This window comes from Triticum urartu, chromosome 6A (assembly GCF_056163025.1).
Source record: "Triticum urartu cultivar PI428250 chromosome 6A, HENAU_Tu73, whole genome shotgun sequence".
In the NCBI taxonomy this organism is placed as follows: Eukaryota; Viridiplantae; Streptophyta; class Magnoliopsida; order Poales; family Poaceae; genus Triticum; species Triticum urartu.
This window is the reverse complement of record NC_141878.1, coordinates 78,721,405-78,731,590: the sequence shown is the minus strand read 5'-3', so window position 1 is coordinate 78,731,590 and position 10,186 is coordinate 78,721,405. Positions and strand designations below refer to the sequence as shown.

Below are 10,186 nucleotides of genomic sequence, written 5' to 3'. Positions count from 1 at the left end.
TAACAGATTGCTTCTCCTGTGGTATGACCTGCTGAATATTGTGCAGTCTGTTACTTTCAATGATGATGAGGATGCATTAATCTGGAAGCTAGAGGCTGGTGGTGTTTATTCTGTTAGATCTATGTATGCCATGGTCAATTTTAGGGGCATTAGCCCAATTCATATTCCTGACATTTGGAAAATTCATGTCCCTCCCAATATCCACATTTTTTTATGGCTGTTTGCTCATAACAAAATATTGGTTAGGGAGAACCTTGCTAAGAGACAAAACTTAAATGATTTGACTTGCTTGTTCTGCTCTGATGGTGAGAATATAAATCACCTGTTTTTTGAATGTGTGGTAGCCATGGAAATTTGGAGAAATATCCATTCCATTTTAGGTTACTCACATCTGCCTGCCCTTAATAAAGTGGCGGAAATGTGGAGTAGACATAATAACTTGCAAGCTAAAAATCTGGTTATTTCAGCTACTCTCTGGGCTATCTGGAGATGCAGAAATGACTTGTGTTTTAATAACACAATTTGGATGGGTGTGCAGGTGGTTCTGAGAAAGATTGCAGGATACTGCAGCATCTGGAAGATCCTGTGCAAAGAGGTGGCAAGAGAGCGCGTGGAGGAGATTACTGTAGCTATCTGGGAGGCTGCAAGAAAACCACCGCTGCTGCTCTGGCCAGAGCCAGGCTGAAGAGGAACGAACTGTGGCTGCAATACTCCATGCAGAAGATGGGAGGCTGGGTGGACATGGGAGTTAATTAGTAGCTAGACCTGGTGTCCCTACTGTGGTTGGAGAGTGGCCAGTCCGATTTCTGATAAATGAACCTTTTCTTGCCTGGTAGTTTCAGCTGTCTTAGAGTTTTCAATTCAAAATTCTCAGGATGTTTGTGCCAGAGAGATGTTTCAATCTCCTCCCGCGGTCTGTAACTGATTTTGCACTCTGTGGTTTCGTTTTCTTAATGGAAATGGAGCCGGGGCAAGAGCCCTTTTCATCTAAAAAAAAAATCGTTGAATAATTCTGCCTTTTAACCAGACGGCGAAATGCGGAAGAAAGATAACGAGACCGGACGGCGACACGCCGGCCGCCGCTGACATTTCTTCCCCTGGAAAAGAGAAGAGAAGAGAAGAAGACCGGCGAAGCTTCGGGCAGCCCGTGCGCCTCACACGATGTCACAACGAGATGACGCTGGCAGGCCGGGGCCGGAGGTAGCTCGGAGTTGGCAGCTCCCAGTTCGGCGACAGCGACGAGCCCACGAACCGGTTCACGGCGAAGGAATCAGCCAAACTTTGATTTCTTTTCCGCTGGCCGAACAATCAACCAACACATCGATCAGCTGACGAAATCGCTCCACCACTTCGCGGCAGCTGCCAACGAACTAGACAAACCTATCAGCTGGCCGGCTGACACGGGGCAGGAGCTCACCAAGTCGCAGTCCTCCTCCTCTCCCCCCATGGCCAAGAAATTTCTGCAGTGCGAGCCAATGGATTCTGATGTGCCATTGTCAATGGAGATTTGGAGAGGGGATAGAAGATGGCAGCAACACATGGATTCATGGATCGCCTGCTGCTCCGTGCACTTGAGCTATATGTTCTTGGCGTTTTTCTTGTAAATTAATTTGATATACGAAGCAAATAATCACAAAAGGGTATGAAGCAAACGTCCTCTGTAACCACAAGTTCTTGCTCAATAATACAAAAGTGTTATTTTCTATTATCCGTAGAAGTTCAGTCTTCTGATCACAATGGAACATTGTTCATGCAAGTGTTGGTAAGTACTCCAATAGATAACTATTTCACTTGTATTGAAGAAGAAGTTGCTCCACTTTTCCCGTACTTGCTTTAAATGATCAAGTCTCTTGACCTCAATTGGAATTCCCCAAGTACAGGATATTTTCCGCATTTTCCTTATACTTCAGGTAAAAAAATTCACTAGATTGTTCCTCTCTTTCACATGCATCTCTCCTCTTTCACATGTCTTTCCTAGACATTTAAAAAAAAAACTCGGCCATTATGTCTTTTCTTTTTACATTGTGAGACTGTTAATGTTAGTTGTGTACATCCTAATAATTATGCAAAGTACGATGTCCACTCATTATCCGTTGTACTCTGTCTGTAAGAAAAAATATAAGATCATTTAGATCACTACTGAAGCTATATCTTGAGTTTAATAAAATTGATATTTATCAAAGGAAGAGGCAATGGACTTTGATCTTAGGAAAATCATTTTCTAATCCAGACAACAAATTTCACTCTGGTGCACAAGATTTAGTGGTCCGGCCATGAATTATGCGCGTTGAATAGATCTACTCTAAAAAAAGGACATGTATTTTGATTTTCGAGTTTAATAAAAGGACATGTATCGAGAAGAAAAAGACAGTAAATTTCAGTCTCATGAAAGTTAATTCTCAATCCACTCAACAAATTTCACTCTCGTGCACAAGATTAAAGTGGTCCGGCCTTGAATAGGTCCGGTCTCGAAAGAAGAAGAAAATCGTTGAATCAGTCTGCCTTTTAACCAGACGGCGAAATGTGACCGGACGGCGACACGCCGGCCGCCGCTGACCTTTCTTCCCCTGGAAAGATAAGAGAAGAGAAGAAGACCGCCGAAGCTTCGGGCAGCCCGTGCGCCTCACACGATGTCACAACGAGATGACGCTGGCAGGCCGGGGCCGGTGGTAGCTCGGAGTTGGCAGCTCCCCAGTTCGGCGACAGCGACGCGCCCACGAACCACGGCGAATCAGCCAAGCTTTGATTTCTTTTCTCCTTTCCACTCGCCGAACAATCAACCAACACATCGATCAGCTGACGAAATCGCTCCACGACTCCGCGGCAGCTGCATCCATCTCCAACGAGCGAGACAAACAAACCTACTTACCAGCTAGCTGACACGGCGCAGGAGCTCGCCAAGTCGCAGTCCTCCTCCTCTCCCCCCATGACCAAGAAATTTCTCCGGCGCTAGCCGAAGGATTCTGAGTTTCTGGCACGCCATTATCAATGGAGATGGGGTGGAAGATGGTAGGATCACATGGATTCATGGGTCGACAACATGGAGAAGGGGATCGACTGCTGCTCAGTGCACTTGAGCTATATGTTCTTGGCATTTTTCTTGTAAATTAATTTGATATAAGAAGCAAATAATCACAAAAGGATATGAACCAAACATCCTCTGTTACCACAAGTTCTTGCTCGCCGTCAATGGGGTCTTACCAGAAGAAGAGCAAGAGGAAGAAGAAGAAGAAAAGAAGAAATCAAGAATCAAGTTAAGCAAAACGAGGCAGGCATGGAGCAGAGCAGATAGATATACACGGACGGATCTACATCTACCGGACCGGGGACGGGCGCGGCCGAGCAGGGCGGGCTGAGGCTCAGGCCGCCGGCGTCGACGCCGGCGGCAGCCGGCTGAGCGCGTCCCGGAGCGTGGCCCTGAACTTGTCCAGGTCCAGCCGCACGTTCTGCTTGTCCAGGTAGGCGGCCTTGAGCGCGTCCCACCCCTGCTTGTGCACGGCGTAGGGGTCCGTCAGCACCTGGTGGTTCCGCGGGTACTGCTCCAGCAGCGAGCTCTCCTCCAGCTGCACGTTGTAGTCCATGTACGTCACCTCCATGTCCGCCGCCGGGTTCTTGAAGGTCACGCCGGTGAGCCACTCCAGGCCCCCGAACGGCACCACCTGGATCAGCACGGCCCCCGCGGGGAGGAACACCATGTTGGTCAGCCCGGCGCCGTGCACGCCCACCATCACGTCCGCCGAGTTCACCAGCCGCGCGAAGGTGGACATGTCGGTGTGCTGGTCGGGCTCCGCGATGCGCACGTCGAAGCCCATGGCCGTGGCGGCGGCCGCCATCTCCCGCTCGTTGAGGAACCGCCGCGAGTTCTTGCGGGAGATGATGAGGAGGCGCGGCTTGCCGGCGCCCGTGGCGCCGCCGCGGGACGCCGCGGCGCGCTCCAGCCCGAAGGCGTCGCGGAGGGTGCGCTTGAAGTCGACGATGGAGACGCCGCCGCCGGCCTTGGACGGGACGATGCCCATGTCCTTGTGGAAGTCGGAGCCGACGACGATGCGGGGCAGGCAGTGCACCTCCAGGTCGTTGTTCACGTCGACGACCTCGTACTTGGACAGCTGCCGGAACAGCGGCCGGAACTTGGCCACCCACCAGGGCTTGAGGTCGCTGAGCAGGAACTGCACCTCGCCGTTGAACCTGCGCGTGCTGAGGAAGAGCGGCACCAGCACGTCCGTGTAGTCGTGGTAGAGGTTGCCGGAGAAGCCGCGGTTGGAAAACACAAACCCGGGGACGGAGTGGTTCTTGGTGCAGGCCGGCGGCGGCGCGTCGGCCGGGAAGGGCCTGAGGAGGAACTCCCGGACGTGGGTCATGGCGACGGGGTCGTGGTACCGCGCGTACGGCTTGGTCCGCCACTCCCGGTCCAGCGAGTCGATGTAGATGGTGGAGGCGTTGCCGACCACCCGGATGTCCCCCGCCGCCTCGCACCGCTCGGAGCGCTTGCTCGTCATGAAGCAGGTCGGCTTCTTCTTCTTGTTGTGCCCCTTATCCTTATCCTTCCTCCCCGCGCCGGCGCCGGAGAAAACGGCTGTCTTCTCCGCCCTCTCCGCGGTGACCTTGGGCACCGGGGCGGCGCTGTCCTCCTCCACATCCTCCTCCGCGTCCTCCTCTGACACTGACCAGCAAAGAAGGAAGAGTCTTGAGCAACATACTACATACATTTCGCCCCCAAATTAGCACTCAATCTCGGTCAATCGATCCGGAAGACAGGGGCGCACCTCCGACCGTGGTGGCGGCGGGCGTGGGCTCGTCGTCGGTCTCCATCCGGATGCTGGAGTTCATCTGCTCCTTGAGCTGGTCGTCCGGCTTGCCTGCGGCCGTCCCAAGAAAACATCCAAGCTCTCATCCATCCATCCATCCATCCAGCCAGCCATACCCAAGAAGAAGAAAGAAGCAAGAAGTGAAGGGGGAAGAAGAAGATAGAAGACATACCGAAGGGGGTGGAGCAGTATCTGGCCTTGACGATGCTGAGGACGCAGAGGGAGAGGAGCATGGCGGCGATGATGACGCCGTTGCTGACCCGCCGCGGCTCCTGCCGGCTCCGCAGCGCCGCCTTCATCTCCGACGCCGACCCCAGCGCGCCCTCCCGCTCCTCCTCCGACCTAGACCAGATCTGGAGCAAGCAAGGAAGCTTGCTTGCTTGCTGGGCTTTGCTTCTTCCCTGCCGCCTGCCTCCCCCCAAGGAGGAAGACTCTTCTCGAGACAGAGAGAGAGAGAGAGAGAGAGAGAGAGAGAGAGAGAGATGCTTTGAAACTTTCTCGTGCGGCTGGATCTGGATGGACCTCAGCTGCTCTGCTTGCCGAGCGCCGATGATTAAACGAGGGTGGTAATAAAGAATCGGAATGCTCTGCGGCAACTCATAAGTGAGGGATTATTGCAGCGAAATCCATCCAGGATGGTTAGCAGCCTGGCCCCCCGGGACTAGCCGCCGTCGTCGTGCGGAGGGACTGGAACGCACGACGTGCGCGGCGGACCGTTGACCGGCCCGGGCAGGCTGGGCCGGCCGCGCCACGCAGGGTGGGCGTGCACGGTCCGACCCACGCCCGCACCCACACTGTTGTTGAGTCGCCTCTTCCCTGATCTCTCTCTGTGGGGTGGTGGTGTTATTGTTTTTTTCCGTTTTCGGCCACGGGAGAAGAGGCATGTATGCCCGGACCGGCCGACCGGGAGCATGAATGTGGTATCTACGACCGTCACGGGTTGTCCGTCCTACGGACCGACGTGCCAACACGCGTGAGTTTGTATATATATACGAATTTATAATAAAAAATGAAACTCTGGTTAGAGCATCTACAGCCACATATAGCAAATCCGGCCCTCACTCCGGCGCCTCCTCCTCCCCCGCCGCCGCCGGGGGCATCGCAGGCTAAGCCTGTGTGCTGCAGCGGCGGCGGCGGCGTTTCTCCTCATCCCGCGCTTCGGTCAGGACGGCGGCGGCTTGTGATGGCCGGATCTACGACAGTGTGTGCGGGGCGGCGGCGGCGTACGGCTGCAGGTCCAGTGACGGCGCTTGATCTGGGGCCAGATGGACTCCGGCGGGCCGCAACCTCGTGTACCGTTCCGTTAATGGCTTGTTGTCCCTGGGATCGACCTACAACTCGAGGACGCCGGGGGCTGCGGCCCAGGGCGTGGCGGTGGTGGCCACCTTCTCCATCAGAGATGGTCGCCCTGAAGCTGGGTGGTCGGATCTCCAGATCCGTCATCTAGTCCCGGGTGCAAGTTGGGGAAACAGAGTTGCCAGTGAAAACCAAGCCGATGGCGGCGTCTTGCATCGTTACCTTCATGAAGGCATCGTCGTGTAACTTCTGTCGACTCACTCGTGTTTCTTCAGGGTTTACCCTAAGATTTGGTAATCCTGATCGGACGACGGCAGTACTACGGGTTCGTTTCTTTCTCCGGAGCATCGTTTGTGGAGCAGCGCTGGAAGTCAGAGGCAGGAGGTGGAGCGGCTTCATCTTGCACGAAGCTTCATTGGAGATATCAAGTCATCCCTAATCGACAAGTGCTACGCTTTGTCATGCCTAGTCGGCAGGTGCTACGCACGACAGATCTTCCATAGACTTCAAGCTGTGTCGGCTGGTGGTACTTGGCGGCATGGTGCTGAGGTGTACCGGTAGCGACCGCGACGTGCTCAGCTGTTCGCGCGCGGGGAGGTGGTGCCCTTGGGCGCCATGGTGGCATCGAGGGCATCTAGACTGGGCAAGGTTGATGCGTCATATAGCTCGAAGATGGAGTGGTGGCGGTTGGCGGCGGCGGCCTCTGAGAGCCCGCCGGACCGATGTGTGCCCCAGACCCGACATGTGGCTTGGTTGAGGCCTTAGGTCTTAGATGTTAGGCTTGGCTGCGAGGTCTGTGGTATTAGGCCCGGACTATCAACATTTCTACATCAACTGGATAGGAGTAGCGACAGATGTTGCCTAGACGGTGGCTTTAGACTTACTTTTGTATTTCTTTGCAAAGTCTTTTGAGAATAATTAATAAAGTGGCTGCATGCATCGCCTAGATGCAGATGCCGGGGTCTTCCTCCTTTTCTAAAGAACGTACTACATCGATCCTATCTACTCCTAGTCGGATATCACAACAATCTCTGTGCCCGGCTTCGGCAGCATGGGAAGCAGCTGCAGCTCCGGCCTCCTCCGCCTCTATCTTCGCGTTGAGCTCGTCGAAGAGCGTGTCGGTCTCCGCCTGATGCCGCCGGAGGAACACCCGGTTGGCCTCTACATAGGCCTCATCCTGGATGGACTCCAGGATGGCCTGCTGCACGGCCATCTCGTCGGACTGGGAGACAACGAACTCTGTCTCCGCCTGCTCCATGTTGAAGGCTGGCACCTGCTGATCCAGCTCGTCCGCCTCCTCCACCTGCATCGGAGCCATCTCCTCCTCTTTCTCCGGCTGCTCATCCTCCTCCTTCGGCTCCGGCGAGTCCGGAGGCAGCCCAACAGCGATGCGGGCGGCGCGCGCGGCTTCCCTCGTCCGGATATACTGCTGGATCTCGTATCACCGCTCTGGCATCAGCAATGGCATAGTAGGTGATCTTGCTCCTGACCATGTTGGAGTGCCGGAGCGTGGGCAGAGCGCTGGAGCGAGAGAGGAAGGACGTGGAAGGGCTCGGACTAGCGGCGCGGAGAGGGAGAATGGGATGGGTTAGGATTGCGGGACGTCGGCCGGCTTAAATAGCCGGATGTCGTCTTGGACAGCAAGCCGGAACGGCGCCGCGTGATGTTCCCACCGCGCCGATAGACGTGGCGGTCGTCGAACCACTGGGTTTCCGGACGTTTTCGTGTGGGGCCACACCGTCAGGCCGACGTGGCGGGCGTGACCGGGCGCCCTCCATATCCATCTCATATTTGGGCTGGATATGGGGGGTGCCGGTCAGTCCGGGCGTTTGAGGGGCCCGTCTGGGTCCAAATTTCATGACGAGGCAGCGACCGGACGGCTTGTTCGGGCGTTTGAGATGGGTTAGAGAGGTCCGTTTGTAGATGCTCTTAAGAGTGTGAAATTACCAAGTGACAGAAAATGAAGTCTTTGCTCTCGAAGGCGCGGATTAATTTTTTACGCAGACCACTCCGTTATGGTTTGTGATAATTGATTTCTACTTAGCTTATTTTGATTCTCAATATGAAATCAACCAATGCAGGAAGGATGTAGTAAGTGATCATGTGTACTGCATTTGAAGACGTGGTCCGACGCTTAATTACATCCTACTTGTACCTGGCCATACATCGATTTCCTTGGAGCGGTGAGGTCATGGCTTTTCATCATGCGCGACGACGAGCTCTACTTTTGGGCGCTTCGGATCGGAATGGCAGGAAGGGGTTTCAGCGACGACGAATGCGGAGAGAAGTTAAAGTAAAATGATGCAGTACATGTCGGGATGATCTTCGGCCAGAAATTGGCGACACAACAAATTGGTAACATTTTTTAGTACCTATATGGTTTAGTGCAAAATTTGAAGCACGGCCTACATATCAAACCACATTTTAAAACCAGAGAACATTTAAAATGACAATTTTGTCTTTCACACGACGGCATCATAGTTACATGGCTAATTTGTTTTCTGAGCCAATAGTTACATGGCTAATGGTTTGCGGCCAGCATACCATATTTGACTACCCGATAGATTGGCAACATTTTTAGACAACCAAGGCAAAAAGGTTAGCCCATCAAATCAATAGATAGTTTGACCCGGCCTACATATAAAACGACATCTTAATACTAGAGAAATCATTTGTGTGCAAAACGAGCCAACATCTCTCTAGTTCACAATCGCGTGATGGTGATGTGAGGAACGGGATCCCCGTCATGGGGATAGCATCTAAATTCTAGGTTGGTTATGCTTTTTTAAATCCCGCAACAACTTGATGAGAAACCAAGATGTGAAAATCAGTTGCGGGGTTGTGGAGAAGATGTTTTTTCTGTCTTTAGGGCTCATTTGATTCAAATGAATTCTATAAGATTTTTGGAGTGTTAGAACCCTTAGACATTTTTCTATGCTGATCGTTTTATGTGTAATATTGAATCCTATAGGAATGCTATTCTAAACAATTATGTGTAATTACGTTTCATAGGAATGGCATCCACTCCAACATCGTTTTACATATTCTTGGTTTTGTCTGTGGCATCAAATGCTATATACGCTATGGTATCCCACTACAGTTTTCCAATTCCTTTGAATAAAAGAGGGCCTTAGTTTTTTTTTTTCAGTTTTGGCCGTCAGCTAAAAAAACTTAGTTGTTTCATTCATTAAAGAAGATGTAATTTATTGAGAAACGTAACAATCTTTAATCAACTACACTTTGTCCTAGTTCTAGGCCGTTGATTATTTCCTGGCCGTCCCCGGCGGGGCCCCGCAGCGGGAGATTAGGTAATGCTAATCTCGTGATTTCTGCCAATCAGCCAGCAGCCTGCTACCGGTACATGTAGATGGGATATCTTTTTGGTTGGTTTGGTAAGCAGCCAGGACCGGCGGCCGGGTCGCGTCCCTTTTCGCGTTGGTGACGCGGTATCGGCGGCGTACTTCCGTGTCTCTTTCTGTTAGGACAAACGCTAATGTCCATGCGCAGCAAATAAACGGGAAATAATTGGGGGCTGGGATGGTTTAGGGCATCTGCATTGGCAACCTGACATGGATGCGGGAGGCAGTCATCCAACGATAGCCGCATATATTTTCACAACAACTCAAATCAACCGAAAGAAAATCATGCAAACAAGTGTGGATTTCATATAAACACGGACTGATTTTATATAAACATGACGGATTTCATTACAAATACATGAAAGCGGTCCTAGACGGGCTAATCTACATGATCGCCGTCGTCCGGTCCCCGTCTCCGGCCATGAACCAAGAGAACGGAAGCTTCGCCTTTTTCAGCTTGTTGGGCTAGCAATCCGCCTCCACGTCGCCGTCAAGTGACTAAACGATCGAAGATGTTGAGCCCATCAAGCTTGGTGTCGACGGGAGGGGAGGAGTAGTGGCCTTCCTAGGACACGAGCGGCGGCTACCTACCGTGCACTACTCTTCCTCGCTGCAGGCGGCGCCTGCGGACGTGCCGGCATCTTCGATAGCAATGGTGGTCATGGTCTTCGTCTGCTCTGGCGTCAGCCCGTCCCAAAGAGATTTGGCCGTAGAGGGATCCATGGC

At 52.8% G+C, this 10,186-nt stretch overlaps 1 protein-coding gene across 1 annotated transcript; it reads right to left on the bottom strand.

The window, feature by feature from the left end:
* Window positions 1-3,145: 3,145 nt before the first annotated feature.
* On the bottom strand, window positions 3,146-5,415 carry LOC125512723 (alpha-1,3-arabinosyltransferase XAT2). Its single transcript, XM_048677814.2, has 3 exons — window positions 4,978-5,415; window positions 4,764-4,856; window positions 3,146-4,660 (listed from the first exon to the last, which is right to left on the bottom strand). Exons 1-3 carry the CDS (start codon window positions 5,102-5,104, stop codon window positions 3,360-3,362), a joined length of 1,521 nt encoding a protein of 506 aa, XP_048533771.1. The 5' UTR covers window positions 5,105-5,415; the 3' UTR covers window positions 3,146-3,359.
* Between the last annotated feature and the right edge of the window lie 4,771 nt (window positions 5,416-10,186).